The sequence below is a fragment of the Silurus aristotelis genome (assembly GCF_946808225.1).
Source record: "Silurus aristotelis genome assembly, chromosome: 4".
NCBI classification, from domain to species: Eukaryota; Metazoa; Chordata; class Actinopteri; order Siluriformes; family Siluridae; genus Silurus; species Silurus aristotelis.
In genome coordinates this window covers 21639150-21662284 of record NC_139577.1, presented here as the reverse complement: position 1 = coordinate 21662284, position 23135 = coordinate 21639150, and the positions used below count along the sequence as shown (strand labels likewise).

The 23135-nt window shown below is 39.0% G+C and overlaps 2 protein-coding genes across 3 annotated transcripts in view; both read left to right on the top strand.

The window, feature by feature from the left end:
- The first annotated feature begins 1547 nt into the window (after positions 1–1547).
- bag3 (BCL2 associated athanogene 3) lies at positions 1548–7878 on the top strand. Of its 2 annotated transcripts, none has more exons than XM_083538182.1 (4): positions 1548–1797; positions 4688–5017; positions 5578–5958; positions 6179–7878. In XM_083538182.1, exons 1-4 carry the CDS (start codon positions 1606–1608, stop codon positions 6902–6904), a joined length of 1629 nt encoding a protein of 542 aa, XP_083394308.1. In that variant the 5' UTR covers positions 1548–1605; the 3' UTR covers positions 6905–7878. The 2 variants fall into 2 exon arrangements, with proteins under 2 accessions (XP_083394308.1, XP_083394309.1); XM_083538183.1 differs by having other exon boundaries at positions 1567–1797; positions 5605–5958.
- Positions 7879–9544: 1666 nt separating this feature from the next.
- Positions 9545–23135, top strand: part of inpp5f (inositol polyphosphate-5-phosphatase F) — an 18658-nt gene continuing 5067 nt past the window's right edge. Inside the window, exons 1-19 of the mRNA XM_083538970.1 lie at positions 9545–10041; positions 12280–12360; positions 14183–14319; positions 15976–16104; positions 16324–16491; positions 18178–18234; positions 18330–18531; positions 18673–18852; positions 19062–19129; positions 19338–19462; positions 19846–19923; positions 20225–20345; positions 20501–20629; positions 21147–21264; positions 21361–21559; positions 22261–22332; positions 22425–22498; positions 22608–22736; positions 22924–23011. Coding sequence (XP_083395096.1) covers positions 9945–10041; positions 12280–12360; positions 14183–14319; positions 15976–16104; positions 16324–16491; positions 18178–18234; positions 18330–18531; positions 18673–18852; positions 19062–19129; positions 19338–19462; positions 19846–19923; positions 20225–20345; positions 20501–20629; positions 21147–21264; positions 21361–21559; positions 22261–22332; positions 22425–22498; positions 22608–22736; positions 22924–23011 — 2252 coding nt within the window. The 5' untranslated portion in view covers positions 9545–9944. The remainder of the gene's footprint in view (positions 10042–12279; positions 12361–14182; positions 14320–15975; positions 16105–16323; positions 16492–18177; positions 18235–18329; positions 18532–18672; positions 18853–19061; positions 19130–19337; positions 19463–19845; positions 19924–20224; positions 20346–20500; positions 20630–21146; positions 21265–21360; positions 21560–22260; positions 22333–22424; positions 22499–22607; positions 22737–22923; positions 23012–23135) is intronic.

Below are 23135 nucleotides of genomic sequence, written 5' to 3'. Positions count from 1 at the left end.
TCATACATGTCCTGCACCACCCTCAAATACTTCTCTGACACACCTGACTTCCTCATACAATACCACAACTCCTCTCTCGGCACCCTGTCGTACGCTTTCTCTAAATCCACAAATACACAATGCAGCTCCTTCTGTCCTTCTCTATACTTCTCCATCAACATCCTCAAAGCAAATAAGGCATCTGTGGTGCTCTTCCTCGGCATGAAACCATACTGTTGCTCACAGATGGTCACCTCTTCTCTCAGCCTGGCTTCCACTACTCTTTCCCATAACTTCATGGTGTGACTGATCAACTTAATTCCCCTGTAGTTACTGCAGGTTTGCACATCTCCCTTATGCTTAAAGATCGGTACCAGCACACTCCTTCTCCATTCCTCAGGCATCCTCTCCCCTTCCAGAATCCTGTTAAACAATCTGGTTAAAAACTCCACTGCCATCTCTCCTAAACATCTCCACGCTTCTACCGGTATGTCATCTGGTCCAACCGACTTTCCATTCTTCATCCTCTTAATCGCTGCTCTCACTTCCTCCTTACTAATCCTATCTACATCCTGCTTCACCAACTCCACATCCTCCAACCTTCTCTCTCTCTGATTTTCCGCATTCATCAGCTGCTCAAAATACTCCCTCCATCTTCTCAACACACTCTCCTCACTAGTCAACACATTTCCCTCTCCATCCTTTATTGCTCTAACTTGCAGTACATCCTTCCCAGCTCGGTCCCTCTGCTTGGCCAATCGGTATAAATCCTTTTCTCCTTCCTTAGTGTCCAACCTCTTATACAGTTCCTCATATGCCTTTTCCTTGGCTTTCGCCACATCCCTTTTAACCTGCTGCCGCATCTCCTTGTACTCCTGCCTACTTTTCTCATCACTCTGTCGATCCCACTTCTGTTTTGCCAATCTCTTTCCCCTAATGCTCTCCTGCACTTCCTCATTCCACCACCACGTCTCCATTTACTTTGCTTATCATAAATGACAAAATTACAAAAAATACTAAATCATGTGTTTATTTATTAAGTGTCAGTGTGAGTTATGTTATGCACAATCACCTGTCTGTATTTGACCGAAGATTTTGAATAAGTATTCAGTAATTAAGAATAAAAAACGATCAATGACAAGATACCTGTTAAATATACGAAGGGGAAATCAGTTCCTACACAATGACATTCTGAAAAGTTGGTGTGGTCATTGTTTTAGGGTGCACTAACATTAGTGTGTGTGTGTGTGTGTGTGTGTGTGTGTGTGTGTGTGTGTGTTAGTTTCTTTACGTTTAGCTGTTACCAATTCACCCAAGAAAATGCACAAGACGAAACATTTATTATTACATTAGTAGTAGCAGTTTTTGCTATTATTATTATTATTATTATTATTATTATTATTATTATTATTATTATTATTTATTTATTTAAAAAAAAGATAATAAAACGGATAATGAAGAGGAGTAAATGAATAAGAAATCTCTCCATAAAAGTAAGACATTTTCTATCCCGGGTTAATTATAGCGCTAGAACTTTCTTCAGGAGCGCACTAGTTGATTCGCGAAGCACCGCCTTTTCAGCGCGCGTCACCCGAGAGCTTCTTTAAAGGACCTGAGTGCGCCGTCATGGCTCAATATTCAGGACCGAAGCTATATCAGATTATGAAAACACTGTCTCCTGTTGAAACAATGGCTACCAATGATCCTTTGCCTCCAGGATGGGAGATAAAAATTGACCCTCAGACCGGATGGCCGTTTTTCGTGGATCACAACAATCGCATCACTACGTGGAACGACCCCCGGCACGACAGCAAGCGGGTAAGCGCGATAACCTTCAGCTCCAAAGCGCGGGGGAACATGCAGGAAGTTCAGCTCCAGGCTCGGGGTCTCCCCTCATCTTCATAAGTGCAGTGCGTGGCTGTGAGATGGATGACAGCTTACATTTATTTGGACCAGAGAAATCGTGTCGATCGCATTTTTTTTTACTGCTGCATTAGTCTGCTTATCCAACTTTTACCTGGACTCCATTTTTATCAAATTGCGCAGAAAAAAATATCCATTAAATCAATTGCCGGTTATAGACTTAAATATGGGCTGTGTGGCTGGAGTTGTGGTTTAGTCTCTGGCATGATGAAGTCCAGGCTGCGCGCCGAAAATAGCGCTTCTTCTCATATTCTCCTAACGGATTGATGGGTTCCTAACGCACGGACATATTTTCGTGTTGTGATCTAAGCTTGACTGATCTGTGTGTGTGTGTCTGTGTGTGTAAGTGTGTGTGTGACGCACTGCAGTTATTATGTCGCCTAAAGACCCTGAGTGTTTGACCATCTCCATAATGTTTATTTAAAGCCCCAGGAGCTGCGCAGACTGCGGTTTGTGGGTAATATCGCTGGAACTGTGCGGTATCGCACCTCCGAAAGTTTTCCTTACAAGGGATTTGAGACGGATCCACCCTCACATGCTTCAGCGATAGCCAATGGAAGCTAATGCCTTTAGCCAGGGACAAGCCAAGGTAGATGGTTCAGCTATCAGAATAAAATAAATAAATAGAACACTTTTTTATTGGGCAGCAAAATCTGATTGAACATTCACAGAGATGGTCTACAAGACCCTCTGAAGTCCAACTGGGTCCAAATAATATATATTCAACCTTGGGGGAGGGAGTGTTGCTGTGGAATAACTTGAGCTCATAAACAGTAGAGAACATTCCTTTTACATAGTGAGGTTCGAAACACTTGTGGTACAGACTAGTGCTGGCCAGCTGGTATCTCTCATTAAGAAAGATCAACACTTGCTGTTGTCCAAAGTTAGTGTCACCAAGAATCTGCTGGAAAGACACAGCTGCCAGGAGATAAACTGGGCGCATGGTCATGCCAAATAGTCAGAGGACAGAAGGTCACTCATGTTCTGTTTCTTGTTTGCTTTTTTCTTCTTCACTTATTACTCATACGATCAAGACAACTGCTAAGCTTTATATCAAGCCAGGAGCATTCATCTACGGACCTACTATTTTACCTGTCATAGACTTTGACTGTAATATTATTAGGGCGATGTTCCTATTTCTGCTTCCAAAGCTAATGTGCTAGATGGTCTGGGGCAGAACCCACCAAGTCACATTGAGTAAGGCAAATCTTTTCTCATCAGGGATCTGTTTTGTGAAGCTCACCCCCTCACCAAGTATATTTTAAGCTACAGTGTCAACCAAACAGCAATCCATTGAGCACACACACAGTGAGTCATGTCGTGTTGGTAAATGTATGGCGAATATTTCTAGTAATACGAACATCTGCAGAACATTTACTGGTATTAGGATTTCTTCTTTAAATATGATCCTGGATCAACCATTTATGGCTTTGGTATTTTCCTGCCCTAGCGATGTTGAAGCTAGAGAAGATCATATTCAGTTGTACAACCTTTGTTTAGTCAAAGTGTGGTACCACACCCATTAGCCATGAGTTTAATATGTTCTCTTTGGCCACAACGAGCAAATTCATTTACAAATACAAGAAATATTTAAAAGGTCAAAGCCTACAAAACATCCCTGTACACTACCTCAAGCTGACTGGTTAGAAGGCATTGATTTATTGTGTATAACTGCATGTTTCTGAAGTAGTTCTGGCTACAAGGCAAATCACAGGTTTAAATAATATTGTGCTTATTCTAATAGGGTATCAGGTCTTCAATAAGAACTTAGTCATGGGTATGTTTCAAATACTTTGTCTAATAATGAATTAAAGAACGTATGTAAAGGTAAATGTCCCCCCATATTCAGCAAAGGAAATGAAGGAACAGGAAGTTTTGGCAAACCTTAAATGCCACTATATATGGATGGATGAAAGTTTTCTATGCACAAACTGCCACAGCATGCTTTAAATATATTTTAAATAGTGCTATGGTATAAGAGGATTAAAAGCACTTTGGGGTAGATTACTGTACCCCATGTTTATTCCTTCACGCATGCTTCTGATTGCGCACCCAGGAACAACAAAATTATTAGAATTAATTTTTTATTTGAATGCAATTTCGGGAAGGACTGGAACAGGTTGGCTGTGCATATATGATCCACAATTTGTAGTAAAACCAGACTGTGAATACTTTAGACAAGCATTTCATAATCTGTATATCTATTTCACAGAATAGAACTGCTATGCACGTACCATTGCAGTGATATAACACATAGTGTAAGGATTTTGAAATGTTTTCTTTAGCTGGTTATTTCACATTTATGAATGGAAAATAAGTTGCTGCCTGAGATGTTTTAATCTATGGAAACTATCCTGGATTGAGTACAGAGGTTTTATGGACACTTTTGTTTTTTGGAAAAAAGAACTCAATGTAGCGTAGGTGAAAATGTGAAAATATGTTGTGACAGAAATAAACAATAGTGTAGTATGTGTGAAATACTACATGGGGCTGAAAGGTGAAAGCTTACACTAATCTGTGAGGTGATGAACTGACTTTGTTTTACAAGAATAGTGAAGGTTAAACGTGAAGATTTTGCTATAACATAAAGCAAGCATCATCCCTCTTAAAATTTCATCTTTTACTTTTCATGAAGATTCATTTGGTAATTTAATTTTCAGGTTATGCATTTGCTTAAATATTTTTCCTGTTAACTGAGTGGAAATTATTGTGTAGCATCTAACATGTTTGCCATTACATTTCGGTAACATTTGTTTATATTATGTATTTAATAAATGTGTTGCAGGGCACTCAGCTCTCCCCCAACGGGCCCTGTGCATCTACAGAATCATCTCCTCAGGAAATGCACAAAGTTTTCTTTTCAGAGATGAAACAGCCAACCCTACGTCAGGGCTATATACCCATCCCAGTCTCCCATGAAAATATCGAACCCAGGCAACAACAGTATTCACCGTTTTCTTATATGTATCCAAAAAATCAACAAAACCTAAGAGCAGATGGCCGGACACCATCCCCGACTCCCACACTGCACTGTCGACCAAGATCTCCAGTACAGGCCACGTCAGAGCCCGATTCACACTGCCTGTCCTGTTCACCTTCTTCTCATGGACCTGAGGTACAAACCCAGTGAACTTTGTGATGGCTAAATGCACAAAAGAAAATGGTATTAGCATTTTAGGAGTGTATAAATTATTATATAGTTTTGAGACCTAGAACTTCTTGAGTAATTTTGAGTAAACCTAAGCCTGAATATAAACACTCATATTTGGTAGAATCAATTAAATCTGCAATATCACGTTAAGTCATATACAGGAAGTTGAAGGTTTTGCATGTAATACTTAAAATGTTTGAGGAAAAATGATTTACAGATACTTGTAATTTGTTTGATTGAACTTTACACATGTTTCGGTCTCCTGTGCAACTAAATGCTATGAGGGTCAATACTGTGTCTTAAGTTATTGTACTAAAAACAAAGATTTTATAATGAAAAACACTCATGCTTTACTATGAATGAATGATATAAACAGAAATATTTTAGAATGCATGGAAACTTGTATCTGTCCAATGGTAAAGCATGCTATTTATTTAAGACAGTTTAAAGTGTTGACTTAACAGTGGTTCTAAAATCTATTTTTATGCACCTTATTGAATTTTTGAATATTTCATTGATTTAAGGTTCACCATGTGCACCAATCACCACAGGGGACACAGGCCCATACCAACTCACATCATCAACCTTTCAGACAGAGCAACACTGGCCTCCGGGCAGGATATATTCCCATTACTGTCATTCATGAGGGGACTGGAGGTAGCCCACAAACCCAAAATGTCCATCCTAAGCGCTTCTGGCAAACTGAATACCAACCGTCACTTCACAGCCACCAACCAGAAGAGTGGAGCCCTAGCCCTGCATTTTCCACAAGAGAAAAAGCCCCAACCTACCGCGAACAAGTGCCAATCCAGCTTGAGCAGAATCGTTCAGCTAGTCCCATTTTAATGACTAATGTGAGGGCTCAGGAGCCAGTCAGAGCACAGCTCATGAGTGAGAGGCCACAGGTAATGTTGGCACAGTGAATACTTTGGCATGTTTAATTAAGAATACGATGCACAGAACATACATCAGTAGAAGCCACACCCCTGCTTTATTGAAAACACTGCGCTTTAAAGAGAGGTGTGATTTGAGGCATATTATTTTTACTTTTATAAAACTAACATTCAAACATTTACAGTATGTTGCAAAAACAGGAACTAATGTCTTAATCTCTTTTATTCCCAGGTTCAGCAGCATGTTGTACATACAGAGATTCCTTCTAAAACTGAGCATCCTGTTCAACATCGTACCAGCCACCCCATTGAGATTCCTATTCAGAGAGTGGCCGAACCACAGCCCCCTAACCAACATCCCACATCACCATTGACACCGTATCCCATACAGGAACCTGAACTCGAACATATACAGACCCCCAGACAACAGCCTGTTCCACAGCCTGTGCCACAGCCTGTGCAGTCCCCCATACAACAGCCTGTGCTACAATCTGAACAAGTGCCAGAGATTGCTAATATAGGTTCAATGCAGGTTCCAGTGGCACCTGAACCCCAGGAACCAGCATCTCCACAACCAGAAGTTCAACCTGAGGAGAAAATGGAGCCCAGCTCAAGTCACCCAGGACTGGCAAAGGTAGAGCAAATCTTGGATCGGGTTGAGAAATTGTCCCAGGAGGTGAAAGGATTTAATGGCAAAAAGAATGATAAAAGATATCTGACACTAGAGGAATTTTTGACCAAAGAACTGTTGGCTCTGGACTCAGTTGATCCTGAGGGACGTATAGATGTACGTCAGGCCCGACGTGATGGTGTCCGCAGAGTACAAACCATTCTTGAAGAACTGGAGATGCGGGGTGAGCAATTAGAAGCACCGGTGAAAAAAAGCACTGAAGCTGAAAAGGGAGAGCCTATTTTGTTCAGCCAGGCAGACACTGAGAGAGCCAAGGAGATATCATGACTGTAAACCAAAGCTTTAGTGTGAAAGAGACACCAGTCACATCTCCTCAGTCTGTTATTGGTTGCATGCACAATTAATTTAATTGTTCCTTTGGCTGACATTTAATATGTAATTTGTTTGCTGAGTGCAGTTATGCGTGCTGTTATGTGATGGCGCTCTTGTGGATTTTTACTGTACAAGTGTATTGTAGCAGGACCATAGTGGTGACCTTGTGGTGGCCTTGAGTTTCATCCTGAAACTCAGTCTCAAAAAAGAGGCCTTTATTCAAATGAATGTGCTTTATTTTTGCTTTTACTTAGGATAAGTACCCAATGTTTGCCTTTAGTGTTTTCCATGAAGGATGAAAAGCTTTTGAAATTCCAATAAGAATACCAAATTTTTCTTAGAAGGACAATAATTTTGTTAACTGATTTTATAACAGCACACGAAAAACAGCCATTTAACAAGTATTAAAAGGGTCAACTCCTTATATATCGAATCTTTACATTTCAAAAGCAAAGACTGATTCAGATTAGCTGTGTTTTGACTATAATGTTGTGATCATGATACTTGTCAACATTAGTATTAATGGTTGAATGATATAGACAACAGTGTTATATTTATATTCTATTTTTGTGCCAAAACAAACATTTTTACATATTTTCCAGTGGTAAAAATGTCCTCCATCTCCACATAAGTGTATTCTCTTAAAACACAAAATATACATGAATAATAAAAGACCTGAAATATACACTGTGTACCCTTTCTCATGTGACTTCTGTGAGGCTCTGTGAGCACTAAATGACTGTGATATAAAGGAGCAGTGTACTGTTACAATGGGTTGCAAAGAGAGATATATTTGATACATTCATACTCCTACAGATTTGAAAGGTAAATCAAAATGACTGCAATACAAATGTATAGAGCAAATGTTACTTATATCACTTTACATTGAAAGTATATTCTATAAAAATAATAAAGAAAATTGGAATAGACTGCTTCTTTCAGATATGTGTGATCAAGACTAATCATGTTAACATACTAAATGTGTGATAAGGCCGAGGCTTTGAGTATTTGATTTAGCCATCTGTCTATGCACGGTACACAGTATATCCCATCCATTAATAAAATGATCCATCACTGAACAGTTATAATTATAGCTCAGGTTTTCCATGCCTAATTTTTCTTAATCATTCCATAGCCCTTGCTAGACTCCACAACAACACTGGGGTGCTCAAAATCCCCATTGTTCCTGCCAGTGCTAAATACATTACCATTTTAGGGTCACTGCTGACAATGGTCCACTGCCCAAGTAATGTCAGACCAGTGGTAATCCTATGGGACATCTTTCCTTTGTTATTCTTCAGTACACAAAGTGCCCCTATATAGTATGTTTACCTGTTAAACCAGTGAATACATGTACCAAATAAAGTGACCACTGAATGTGTGTGTATAGGTACAAAAAAAAAGTAATTTAAACTTAACTTGGACACTTCACAAGAAACCGTGACAAATTAGCTAATTTGAACAATGTAATAGAATAATTGATCCAGCTTCCAAAATTATGTATTTTGATAAATGTGCTTTGAAATAATTCCAAACCAAAAAGTCAATGTTTTTTTATCACTGATTGCTGACTATGGAACGAATTATTACTCCACATCGAGCAAAGGAATCCAGAAAGCATGCTTATAAGCAGCAGCAGTGATGAATCATGAACAGGCCCTGGTTGTTGTGCTCTGGTTTTTTTTTCCCCTTGAAATGACGGAGGTAGTCACGTGATGTGGTTCCTGCAGGAACTTGGGCTCATCCACTCACTCCTTTAGTGTTGCCACATCCCCGTGTGTTTGTGCTACCTCTGCTGATTCATTTGAATACAGTGGATGATTAAATATGTTTCGTATTAAACACGCATAGTTTCTCAGGTCCAATTTATGGACAGTGGCTTTGTATGACACTGTAAGAGAGAAACTCTTGTGTTTGCTACAGAAATTGGTCTAATCATTCTCATGTCTTCTTCATTTATTAAAAGGAAATCTCTTATACCAGAGGTCTGTTGAAATTTCAAATCTAATCAGTGAGACGATGTTCATTAGGTGTGCACAACAGAATCGCGGACAGTAGTTCTAAGAACATCACTGACATAATATTGATTCTGTAGTAACAACTTTAATGGTATTTTTATGGGGACACTGATTGAATCCCTGACCTTCTGATTAGCAGCCCAGAGGCTTAACCACTGAGCCTTCACCACCATGAACCACACACACAAGAATTGAACCGAATTACAGCAGATTCATTGTCTTGAAAATGTTCACACACTGTTAAATGTACCTTTAAACAGGTTAAATCGTGTATTATTTGTATACTGTTGATAGTATAAGAGGAACAGAACACACCATAAGGTGCTGTTAGCAGTAATTTATTATCAAGAGTGTAAATACCATCAAAATTCCACAGCGTTGATTTTTATTTTTATTTTTTACCTAAAACTTGTTTAAACTGATTAAATATTTAATAATAAAATCATTACCATTTTAATAGTATATAGCTACGAAAACCTACGTTTTACACTGTGTTACCCAGTAATGGTAACGATGTCGTATTTGGAAACCAGGATATGGACTTTACCAGCATTCCGCTGTGGGGGGTTTTATATCCACCTGGCAACCCTGTACGCCTATCCACAGCTCTGCTGTTCATTCACGGGGGGAAACATCAGAGCCCAAGTCAGGCTCGAACACAGACATCTCGTGTTGGACTAGTGCTGTTAAAATGTCTGCGCTGTCATCAGAGGGAAATAGGTTGATAACGCGAATCAGAATTTAAACTGATGAAATAGTGAGGTGTATTAGTGTAGTAGGCGCTAAGAGATAGCGCTAAAGGTGTGCGCTGTCTCTAGACTGTACTGTCATTTATCAGGGCTGAAGCAGGTTAGCTAGTCGGCTAACTACATGAGCCGGATGCTTTAATGTGCGCTCTCCCTAGACTCGGAGCGGACGTGTTCATTGCTCCATAGCTGCATGTCGACTTGTTTTTTCTCACTTGACTAGACGTGGACATGGAGCTGTTTCAGGCGAAAGACCATTATATTCTCCAGAGTGGAGACAACGCTCTGTGGTGCAGCAGGAAGGACGGCTCCATGGCCGTGAGAGCCGGTAAGTTCATACACTACAGCTGTTTATAGTGGCCTTAAAGGTTATTTTACTACATTTACCTGTGTAGTTCCTACACGACTGAAAGTTAGACAATAAGGAAAAATAAGAACAACTCCCATTCCGCTTGTACTACACATTTAAAACATTCATTTAATACACCAAACGAAGTGTTGAGTCGATATCTACGAGAAGCCTGATCAAAACCGAATAAGATGAAGGAGAGCATCTATGTGCTTTTGCGTTTAAATTTTTTCTCCTACGCACATTCCGGTATATCCCGCCCCCTCTGCTGGGATTGGTTAATAATCCCAGACGCGCCCAACTATTAAACGATGTGCTTCGATTTTTTTAAAAGTATAAACCAATCAGCACACAGGAGGCCGGCTCTGCCCTACAAATAGAGGTGTTAAAAACAACGGGCATGCCCTACTTTTTTCAAGAACAGAAGCGCTGCATCAATTTACTCATCCCGAGCTATAGAAGTCGTCGGAAATCCGAAAGACTTGTTATAAAGACGGAAGTAATTAGATTTTTGATTTTTGTGCTAGAAGCATGTAGTGAATGTGGGACTGTAGGTAGCGAAGGCAGCCTGATAAAATCTTCGAGAAGTAACAGAGAACAGGACAGCTGGAGAGCTCATATAACATACCTTCCACAGCTGCACCATTTATGTTAAACCTGACATTATTTGGATACTGCAGATGTGTACCTAAGATCTGATGTCATAATCATAAAGACTGTCCTATGCTCATCCCAGAGCTTGTGTTGCCAGTATTCACATCCTGAACATCCTTTCAACACAACACTGTTTTGACTCTTCTACATCAATATACTGTAATTATTTATAATCTCACTATCTGATGTCACCAAGAAGAGGTTGGCTTCTGTTCTTATTCTGGTTTCTCTGCAGCTTCCCTCCTCCACACACACACACACACACACTTCAGGCTCGCTCACTCCTAAATTGGGCTGCACAAATAAAACTGAACTGCGTTGTTGTTTTCTAGTGACTTCAGAGATCAGTGTATCACAGAGACGTAGCATAGACCTGTGGTTTACAGAGCAGGCTTTGGTAGATGTGATCTTCTCAGGTTTCAGTGTGGACTCATTTTTTTTTTGTACGAGGATTGTGATGTAACATATAACGATGTTCAATGTGGTATAGATGAAATGAGTCAGAGATGTATCACTTAAGATCAGGTTTATTCTGATTACTGTGGTGTGCATCAGTATGTATTAATGAATAAAAATCTTTTTTCTACATATATGACTAGATGGTCATATATATGTTTCCTCTACTTTATCTACAGCTGTGTAAACCTCTTGGCTAAGCCATGTGTTACAAAAATCAAAGCATGCCTGTGTATTGATGTGGCTTTACAGGAGTTTGATATGATGATGGTTTTATTGTATCACACAGTTAGCTTATTTTTTTTACATCGTCCATCACTCATTTTTTTGCATAGGTGAGTTTTTAAATATTGTAGTGCAGCAAGTAATGTTTTTCACTCATTTCACTCAACATTTTTATTGAGAGGTTCAGGATCTCTTTTGTCCTGATGTTCAAATTGTACAAATGGCTTAAGTGATAAAAAGTGTGCAGGAAAACCAGAAAAACAATTAGCTTTTACAGATATTGAATGACTGAGAAGACATCAACATTAAATAGTTGGTGTGTTTGCACTGGTATGTCAGTCAGTTTAGTTAGTACGCCATTGAGTGGATGAAGTCCTAGTGTTAAAGGATGTAAATGAGTTGGCAATAGGCGCTCTGGCCTTTAGCTTGTGTGTGCAACCAAGCCGAGCCGGTTAGGTTGCAGCGCTGTTTCATTATTTAATTGGAAAAGGGTTTCCGCTGTTTTGCATGGATCGCCGACACCAGCTCGTTTGGAAGAATATTTGATTTTTATATGTATACACAACCTATATTTTTACGATTACAATCTGAGGATTGTAGTAACCGATGTCTTTTATTAAGCTCAATACGAACGTATTTAATTGTAAATTGTGCACAGACAGAAATTTGAGAAGTCATTTTGCTCAGATTGTACCAAACTCACTGATGCTAATTTCAGTTGCTCGGCTTCAAAAACTATAAATATCACAAGTCACAAAAATGCTATATTTATATAATGTGGTCAAGTGTGTATATACTTCACGTATTTCATATGTGCACATGTAAAGATGTTGCAAATTTTAATGTTGCATTCCATGTTGGTTATTTTGTTCTGTGTTTTAGCAACCGACCTGCTACTAGCTTGGAATCCAATCTGTTTGGGACTGGTGGAGGGCGTTATTGGAAAGATTCAACTTCACGCTGGTAAGATGCACAGTGACATGGGTTTTGCTCAGGAACTGAAATAGGACGTTAAATAGGTTCAATTCGGTCTCTGATATCATCCTGATAGAGAACTGCACAGTTCCTCGATAAGTTCCTGTTTTGCATTCCTGTGCTGCAAAGACAGTGACATTATGTAAAATAACAGACATTATGCAAACTCCACAGCGGTTGTGCCATTTCACAAAAGTAGAGCAAAATAGTGGATGTCGAGAGAGTGGAGTTTCATGGTTTATTATCACTGATTCTTTGATTTGTTGCACAAATATGATGTTAACTGTTTAAGTAGTCTACTGCAATTACTTGCTATGATTGATATTAAAGGGAACTATGTATGTATGTATTTAGCATATTTGGCTCTCATATTTTGTGTGAAGTACGGGATGAATAAATGTTACGCTTTGTCATTGTGCTTGAACGTCTCTGAAAACCAGTAAGCTTTAACGTAGGTATGGAAGAGGGTTTGTCTAGGTGGTTTAGGAGCTATTCTCTGACCACTGAATTTTCATGCTTGGCAGGCTTTTGAAAGTGAAAGGGAGAAGGTTTCACTAATGTGGCTTTCATTTCTCAATTGAGCACTTGGTCTATGACTGTCAGTCAGTTCATTGCTTCTCAGCAATATATAATAAGAGGCAAAAGCCAATAATTGTGAACAGAAATAGAAAATATGCAATCAGCAACCAGTTTTGCCTGACCACACACACACACACACACACACACACACACACCAACCACCTGGGCTCATTCACACCTTTCCGAAATGCGAAGTACGTATTTGACCTTCCTCTGCATGACTCAGATCACCACTCACAAATCAACACTTCTAACTTCTGCATTCTGAGGCACACTCTACTCTCTATTTCACTAGAAATACATATCAAACTTTCAAGTGTAATGTATACTGGGAAGGTTGTTTTATACATGCTGCATTTGTCAGAATTCTCTTGATAAGTCCAGGTAATGTGTCTATCCTGGAAAACTGGTTACGGGTTGCTTATTTTTCTTTCTGTACACAGTTATTGTTTATTTATACCACAGCCCTCTTGTATTCTGGAATCTGGTTCATCAGAAGGTGAATTTTTTATTAATCTTGTTCTCGTTCAGGAAACTGTAATAGCATTGAGTACATGGGGACTTATATGGCAGACACTTCACATACATCAGTTATAAATCAATCACTGAAATTATGAAGATGGAAGACGTTTGTTTTCTATTCATGAAAGATTCAGTGCTTTGAGGTAAAGCTGGTCATTTTCAGGACAGACGACTTTGAGTATTCTTAGTAAAATGAAAAGTAAAAATGTTTGTATTATTCAAGAGACAAAAAAAAAGAGGCTGAAGAGGGAATGTTAATAGTTGCTGTAAGTGTTTGTTTCACAATATGAAATGTAACTATAAATGATTAATATGTAGGATGCCGCTCATTCAAATATAAAGAATTGTAATATTGTAAAATGTAATTGCTGCAGTGTAAGACAAATAAAATCCTTGGGTCTACGCTGTTATAGGAAAACGATAAGCTTCAGGGTGGTAACAGGCCTCATGATTGCGCCGGTCCGCTGATCATTTTCCTATATAAGCACACACTGTCATGTTTTCTTCCTTACTTGTCTCCCAAAGTCTTGACTAATCCACATCTTGCTCAAGTGTACTCTTTGGTTTCACTGAGTGCATTTCTCACACGGGTGACTCATCAGCGCTGGCCAGATAGTTTTGCGCTGTAACTGGGAAAAGATGCCGTCACAGGGTGTGGAATGAAAGGAACTTTTTAAACATGACGCACACCTTTCCTTTTTTGCTGCAGACTTTCCTCTGGGCCTGATCCTGATCCGCCAGAAAGCGCTTGTAGGCTTACTGCCAGGAGAGCACAAGGTGTACAAGATCACAAAAATAACCGTTATCCCACTGTCTGACGATGAACCACAGGATCTGGAGTTGGAGGTGAGGAGAAGTTTCAAAATCATTTGCAGAAAGAAATAGAGCTTTTACAGCACACAACATTTTCTTTGATTGCTTCTTTATTTTATGATAGGCTATAGCTTGTATTGAGCTGTTATTAGCTTCCCTTTCTCTTAACATGTTAGAAAAATTCAGCTCCAGCATTCCTTAAGAGTTTAGTAGGCTTCTCTTGCATCCACTATTTATAGAGCGCCCTTTATCTCTATTATACACAGATTAGAAGACTTTCGACTGAAGACTCCTAAGTGAAATAGCTTTCAGTCGATATCAGCTAGGTTATTTAGAGGATGTGAGGTGGTGTGTGTGTGTGTGTGTGTGTGTGTGTCTCAGGTCACTTAGTCTCTTAGTTGAGCTTCTCGTATTGAAAAAAAAAAAAAGATGGTTTGCTCATGTAAGTACAGCTTTCTGAGATGTGCAATTGGTAATCATTCTTCTTGTGTGCTGTCAGCAATTTGTCTTCAACCACATACCACAGCATGATTATTCTGATGTGTGGCAAGGTTAGTCATCCCCCCCGGGTAGCTACTCTTGTGTTTTTTTTTTTTCTGTATGTGTGTGAGACTCTGTAGTTTATCTATAGTCCAAACAGCTCTAGAACAGATCTCCCCTGCTTATAATCATTGCACATGGATTTTCTAAGTAGGGTTGTAGTATTTCTGTGCACCCAATAGTATCGTAGAGAGAAATATATTTGTCTGGTGGTTTGTGAAAACTTGTCGGATGTCACTGACTGATTTCTGGAGAAAAAATTGTGTTTTAATCTGCATCAAGCATAAATCAAAACATAAAACATTTGACAAATGATGTGCACATGTTTGTTTAGGTTTTTTTAATTTGACTAACCATACCCTAAAAATTCTGAATATGTCGAGTAAATTACTGGCTTATGAAACCCATCGGAGAAATAGGCAACCTACCTAAAGATTTGGTAGCTAGATGATTTACATTCCCAGTTTATGTCTTCTGATCATGATATTTTCTGGATAATGTCCATGATGTTTCTGTGCTTTCATCAAAACAAAGCACTAGCAAACACCAAGAAACATAGTAAGTGAAACCGAGCTGACTGATTTATTCATTGGCGTTAGTGATTTTTATCTCAGGTGACCAAACAGGGACATGAGGATATGGCTAATGCTGGCAGCAATGGTGTTTTTTCCCCCCATAAAGACTAAACTTTCTTTCGGCTTCTCCCGTTAGGGGTCGCCACAGCGGATCATCCGCATGTTTGATTTGGCACGTGTTTTTACGCTGGATGCCCTTCCTAACGCAACCCTCCCCATTTATCCGGGCTTGGGACCAGCACTAAGAGTGGCTGGGGTTGGTTCCCTGACCGGGGATCGAACCCGGGTCGCAGCGGTGAGAGCGCCGCATCCTAACCATTAGACCACCAGGGGACCACTCACCCATAAAGACTATTTTATATATTTTAGCTGGGAATGTTTTAGTTTAACTGGATTGAAATCTTTCAATACGTTTGTTTTCCTTTTCACTGTCTTTTGTAGACATTTGAACAGGTTTTCTTAGTCTGCCATACATTTTATTAAGATGATATTAATGTGGTTTGATTTGCTCTGCTTCTTGTGAGTGAGATTAATGATTCACAACATGGTTTTTGCTTTCTCTTCTCTTTTCCAGCTTTGTAAGAAGCACCACTTTGGGATTAACAAACCAGAGAAAATTACCCAGTCTCCAGATGAGTCTAAATTCCTGCTAAAGACTCTCAATCAAATTAAGTCTAATGTTGCAGTTCCCATTAAGAAAAAGGTTAATTGCTCATTTTGAAGCTTTCCTTCATTTCTATACACAATTCATTTGAAGGAGTATTGTTTTAAATTCTGTATGCCTCGGGCTTGTACATTTTCAAAGGTGTCCAAGTGATCAAATAGACATTATTACATTTTTGTTTGAATTAATCACTCCACTGGCCTATGTTTAATGCATGTGTTTTAAACGTAATCCTGTTTGTTTGTTCATGGTTTTTAGGTCAAAGAGAATAAAGAAAAGGAGCGCTTGGAGAGGAGACTGCTTGATGAGCTTAATAAGATATTCATGGACTCTGATTCCTTTTACTACAGCCCCACTTATGACCTTACAAATACTGTACAGAGACAGGGAACCTTAGAGAAGTCTGATCTGCCCCTATGGAAACGGGTGAGGGGCCTCTCTACTGCAGACATTGTCAGGATGTTCCACATTACACACCATCCACTGATAAATTACACTGCAGCGGTGCCAGATTTTCCACAGTCAAAGTGGTGTATGTACAAGTTAGACAAGGCTTTCCATGTTTTGTTGTTGTATTTCCTTTTTCCTGTTCGGCAGAGTATGCAGTGTTTGACTAAATGAAGAAATCTGACACACCCAGACTGGACACTTTATTGTATATAAAAAAAGACCAGCATTTTTTTTTATTTATTTAGTCTTGTTAAAAAGGTAATGTACATTTATCAGCCATAACATTTTAATCACCTCCCCAATATTGTGTAGGTCTCACTTATGCCAGTAAAACATCTCTTATTAGCAGGAAATACTTTAAGTCCTTTTTGTTGGAGAGATGGGGGCCCCATGCCCCCCCCCCCCCCCACACACACACACACACACATTCCGAAAATGCTTGACCGGATCAAGAATTTTAAGGCCACACCTTAAAATTTTTATGGTACTCAAAACGTTCTTGGACAATTTTTTGCATTGTGGCAGAGTTGAATTATTCTGCTGAAAAGGCAATGGCCATGTTGTCGCCGATGTCATTAAGGGAGGTACTTAGCCTACAACAGTGCTTAAGTAGGTGGTATGTGTCAAGGCATGCCTTCTTCATATTGTGCATCCTAGTGCTATCTCTTTTCCATGTAAGTAAAGCATATGCTCCCACAGTCGTCCAGTCATCATCATTTGGCCCTCGTCAAAGTCGCTCCTATTCTTATGCTTGCCCGTTTTCTCTGCTTCCAACACAAAGTTTGAGAACACATCACTTGCTACTTTTTTCCATCCTATAACAGGTGCCATTGGATCTAGATAGTAAATGTTATGGCTAAATCGTGTACAGTACAGACCAAAAGTTTGGACACACCTTCTCATTCAAAGAGTTTTCTTTATTTTCATGACTATGAAAATTGAAGATTCACACTGAAGGCATCAAAACTATGAATTAACACGTGGAATTATATATGGAATTATATACATAACAAAAAAGTGTGAAACAACTGAAAAATGTCATATTGTAGGTTCCTCAAAGTAGCCACCTTTTGCTTTGATTACTGCTTTGCACACTCTTGCCATTCTCTTGATGAGCTTCAAGAGGTAGTCACCTGAAATGGTCTTCCAACAGTCTTGAAGGAGTTCCCTGAGAGATGCTTGGCACTTGTTGGCCCTTTTGCCTTCACTCTGCGGTCCAGCTCACCCCTAAACCATCTCGATTGGGTTCAGGTCCGGTGACTGTGGAGGCCAGATCATCTGGCGCAGCACCCCATCACTCTCCTTCTTCAAATAGCCCTTGATGCCTTCAGTGTGACTCTACAATTTTCATAGTCATGAAAATAAAGAAAACTCTTTGAATGAGAAGGTGTGTCCAAACTTTTGGTCTGTACTGTATATTATGATGTGTTTGTAGATTTGATAAAACTTATTCAATTAAAGGAATTATGAGAAAGAAACTGAGCTACTTTCCTGTAATGCAGTGTATCTGGCTGCTCAGTCCTGCTTCTCTTTATAAGGCAAATCAAGAAGCTCTTTAACTGGGGGAATTAGTTAAGCAGATGAACAAGGGGCAATAAAAACCTTTTTGGAGTTGCAGCACAATTTTGAAAAAATGCTAATGCCTTAATTTTATTTCTGCAGGTCGATGACAGATTCTTCTGGAATAAACACATGATACAGGACCTAATAAACCTACAGGTGCAAAATATCACATTTAAATGCCTATATTTTAAAATACACCATTGTAACCCAACAAAATCTAATAGCCGAATGTTAAATGCATCATATTGCAGGTTCCTGAGGTGGACTTTTGGGTGATGCCCATAATCCAAGGCTTTGTGCAGGTGGAGGAGCTGGTCGTGAACTACAACGAGAGCTCGGACGAAGAAAAAAGTAGCCCAGAGACACCTCTACAAGAACAGCACACCTGTGTGGACGACATTCACCCGCGCTTCATGGTGGCTCTCATATCCAGACGCAGCCGTCACCGCGCTGGTAAAACACATATTTAAAGATTTAAAGTGTGACATTTGAATGTGCCTTGAAGCTTATGGCTCAGGTCTGGTGCTCTTGACACGGTGTCAATCTGTATGAACTGTAAGGTTATCGTGTGTAACCTGAGCTTTCTTTTCAAAGGTATGCGCTACAAACGAAGGGGTGTGGACACTGATGGACGTGTGGCCAATTACGTAGAGACAGAGCAGCTTATCCACGTGCATAATCACACGCTGTCATTTGTGCAGACACGAGGCTCTGTCCCAGTGTTTTGGAGCCAAGCCGGTTACCGTTACAATCCCAGACCACGTCTAGAGAAAGGTATGGTATGGAGGTTCTGTCATGAGGCCCCAATAAATAAATAGCAATAAATAAAATAAAGTATAAGTAAATAAATTGTGGAAACTCTTAATGTAGGCGGAAAGTTATTGTTTTGGTTACATAATCATTGACTAAAGATGTATTCCTGTTACATTAACACCTCATCTGAGAAACATTTCATGTCATGTTTTTGTTTGTTTGTTTTTTAGGAGAGAAAGAAACCACTTCCTATTTTGCTTTCCACTTTGAGGAGCAACTTAAAATTTATAAAAAACAGGTGAGGTCTGCTGAGTCATTGTCAGAAAGAGGAGAAAGGATGCTTGAGGGTTAAGCACCTCTGTACCTCTGTGAAAGACATTAGCAGTATTAAAGTCAAAACTGCAAATCAAAGATACTGACTGAATTCTCTATCACTGTGAATTCACTGTAAACTTGCAAAAAAATGTTTGTTGTGATCATTTTGTTTACTCTTTTTATTTCACTAGGTCATAATCAATCTGGTGGACCAAAATGGGCGTGAGAAGTTGATTGGCGATGCATACCTTAAGCAGGTGTTGCTCTTCAACAACCCCAACCTAACATACGTTTCATTTGACTTCCATGAGCACTGGTGAGAATACGCAGATGCACATATCTGCCTGTGAACATAAAACAGTGACTTTGGCAAAAATCCTTTTGGCTCTCGATTAATTAAATGTTTTTATTAAAGACCATCAAGCTTCTGTAGCAGTGCTGGAATTATTGCCATATCATTGCCATTGTATTTGAAATAAATGATTAATTTCCTTTTTCTTTTAAAACCAGTTACACATGCAGAGCGTTGGAATAATGTTTTTAAATGACATGCAATTCATTCCTTATCCAAATGTACATTTTAGCATTATGGACTAGGTTAACATGGTCTTTTTGGAAATCTGTGTTTAGTGTTTAGTAATATGGGTATAGTAACGTGTAACCTCTTTTTTTTTTTTTTTTTTTTCTTTTCTTTTCCAGTCGAGGGATGAAGTTTGAGAATGTCCAGACACTCACAGATGCCATTTCTGATATCATCACAGACATGCGATGGGGATGGTCAGTATTTGAACATTTTTAAGGTGCCTATGAAAACAAAATTGGTTTGTCTTATTGATTTGTCATATTCATGGCATTTATATCCAATTAAATACTCTCATAAACTTAAAATCTGACATTTGTTTTGGTTTCTCTTTGAGCCTAAAGCTGGAGGAGTTGTCGGGGTGTGGCGTATCTTGAATGCTATTTGTTGTGATTCAAATATTATTTACAAAACCAAATCAACATACGGAATCAAGTGTAAATAAATCAATCTATTTGTACTCAATGAACAAGAGTGCTGGTTGTGTATTTTCTGAAGGGTGGACCAAGCAGGAGTCATCTGTACACAAGAAGGCATTTTCCGAGTTAACTGCATGGACTGCCTGGACAGGACAAATGTAGTTCAAGCGGCCATTGCACGTGTGGTCATGGAAAAGCAGGTACACAAACCTATTATTGTGTTGTGGGTGTGTAAACCCAATTTAGTACTACATTGACTAGTATACTTATCTTTCAGTGTAGTATTAGTGATTGCTCTTGAACTATGCTGCTCTTTACATGTTTGTAAGTTACGAGTATTTTGTTTCTGTTCTAGTTGAAGAAACTGGGGGTGATGCCCCCGGAACAGCCGCTGCCCCACAAATGTTACAGGATCTACCAGGTGATGTGGGCCAACAATGGAGACACTATCAGCCGCCAGTATGCTGGCACAGCTGCTTTAAAGGTAACTCACAGGGATGACTGAATGTGAGTCATCAAGTTTGTTTACTGTCTCTGTTTGCAATATGTGCAAATAAATAAATAAATAAATAAATATAAAAGAAAAATAGAATCTACAACTAGAAGTAGATTAAAAGTAAACACTTTTTATTTAGTCAGTAAATTTTCTCAAACTGCTGACTCAAACACCCATTTCTTTTGTCCATATATTCTGTACTCTGTGCCATGATTAGGTTGTTTAAAATAAACAGGAAGGAATTGTTATGATAGTTGAATATTTTCTGGTAAAATGTAGAATTGTACAAAAGAAACACTCTTTAAACACTGGGCATTAAAGCCAACTTGTCTTATTTGTTGGTCTTCTGAAACCAAACCCCTGGTAATTTTGCAACCATTTGCGTATTTGCACTTTGAACAGTTGATAGCATTGAGGCTTACTTTATTAATGTGCTATTTTTCATGACCAGCTGTTGGCAGCATATCTACAGAAAGTCTTTCAGTGTTTAAATACTATTGTGCAGGGCGACTTCACACGCACAGGAGAAAGGAAACTGGCGGGAGTGATGAAAGACGGCGTAAACTCAGCTAATCGCTACTATTTGAATCGATTCCGTGACGCATACAGACAAGCCGTCATTGGTGAGGAAAGAAACATGCATAATTCAGTGGCTGATTTGATTACATTTGCATATCAGGCCCTGACTTGGACATCTCTGCATAATCTTTCCTCTGCAGACCTCATGATGGGACTCCCTGTTACTGAGGACCTGTATTCTATCTTCAGCAAAGAGAAAGAGCATGAGGAAAAGGAGAAAGAGAGTCAGAGAGGAGCACAGGAACAGGTTAGCCTCCTCCTCCAGACCTACATGCAGCTACTGCTGCCAGATGATGAGAAGTTCCATGGAGGCTGGGCCCTCATTGACTGTGACCCCAGGTAAATCAAGCACTCTTATTTATAATATTTAGCCACGCTTATACATTTTTTCCCACTTACAGCCCTGCAATGTCTTTGAAAAACAGGCTGGACAACAAATCCGCCTGGACAACAGCATTATAAGAAAGCCAGGGGGTGTTTAACCACATATGGTATTAGTGTTTAATTTTATAATTGGTGGTCATCCAGAGTAATGTCCAAAAAATAGGGTTATATCACTATTAAGGACAGAATAAATCCGAAAGAAATTCAAATGTCTACAGAATAAAAGTGAATGTACTTTTGTGTACTCTTTTTCAGTCTATTGGCATTGGCAAAAAGGTAATCGTACTCATGACTTTCTGGTATTTTAACAGCTGCCTTGGGTGACGGAGTTATTCTTCCTAAATTCTTACTACTTTGGTCCCAGTGATGATATTAGAATGTCTTTGTGAGCCTAACAAATGTTGATCTGACTGGTTGGCACTTCTTGTGATTTTCCCACATTATGACATGAGATTACTCGAGTGAATATACACATTAGTTTTAAATATATCTCTGGTCAAAATGTGGTCCTATAAATGGGTTCCTTTTGATTACATGGCGAGTTATGAAACATTTGGTACTGAATGGTTTTCATTTTCGTCGATAATTTGTGTAGATCTTCAGTTTTACCGAATAGAAATCTTGACAATTTTCACCTGTCACTGTTTTCACTATAGTCTTATTGATGCAACACACAAAGACGTGGACGTTCTGTTACTGCTGTCCAACTGCGCATATTACGTTGCTTAGTGAGTGCTTACATTTCGTCTAGTAATAAATAGTTGGCCACAGTTTTAGCATTTGGCCAAAAAGTCTAATTTCTTTTCTATTATTTATTCAGCTATGATGAGGAGGCAGATAAAGTTAACCAGTACCAGCGCCTTGGTTTAGAAGGCTTGGAAAAGATTGAAATTGGTAGGTACATACAGAAGTAAAGATAATATTTTCATATTCATATAGGCCACTCTGACCTGCATATTTGTTAATAATTTGATTATTATCCGATGTTATGATATGTCTTTAGGCCCAGAGCCAACTCTCTTTGGCAAACCCAAATACACCTGCATGCGACTGCATTATAAACATGGGGAAGTTAGTGGCTATTTCCACACCCTGAGAGCTGTTACACGAAACCCAGAAGATGACGGAAAAGGTACAAGTCCATGAAACAACGCTTTGGGTTTTTTCTGTTGTTGTTTAATTTAGTAATTATATTGCTATTTTAAAATTGCCACTAATGAAGCTGATTATAAATGTGTAACTGTGCTATGAATGTGTTTTTTTTTTTCTCAATAATTGTTTAGTTTTTAGATGTAGTTTATAATTGGTTTGCATTTCAGACACCCTGCAGTGTATAGCAGAGATGCTTCGCATAACTAAGCAAGCAATGGGACTTGACCTGCTAGTCATCGAGAAAAAATTGGAAAGGTGAAAATACCTTTTGTTTTTTTTTAGCATTTTGTGGTAACTCCAGATCTGACAAGTGTTTTTGAAGGTAGATTTTAAGATAGAAATGTCTTTGTTTTCTTTCTTTTGTATAATTTTTTGCACT

What these genes read in the sequence shown, in the direction of transcription:
- bag3 (XM_083538182.1), top strand. Translation starts at nt 1,606, where the DNA reads ATGGCTCAATATTCAGGACCGAAGCTATATCAGATTATGAAAACACTG. An exon ending in CTTCTTCTCATGGACCTGAG is followed by an intron (nt 5,018 to 5,577) that starts GTACAAACCCAG and finishes CATTGATTTAAG; the next exon opens with GTTCACCATGTGCACCAATC. An exon ending in TCATGAGTGAGAGGCCACAG is followed by an intron (nt 5,959 to 6,178) that starts GTAATGTTGGCA and finishes TTTTATTCCCAG; the next exon opens with GTTCAGCAGCATGTTGTACA.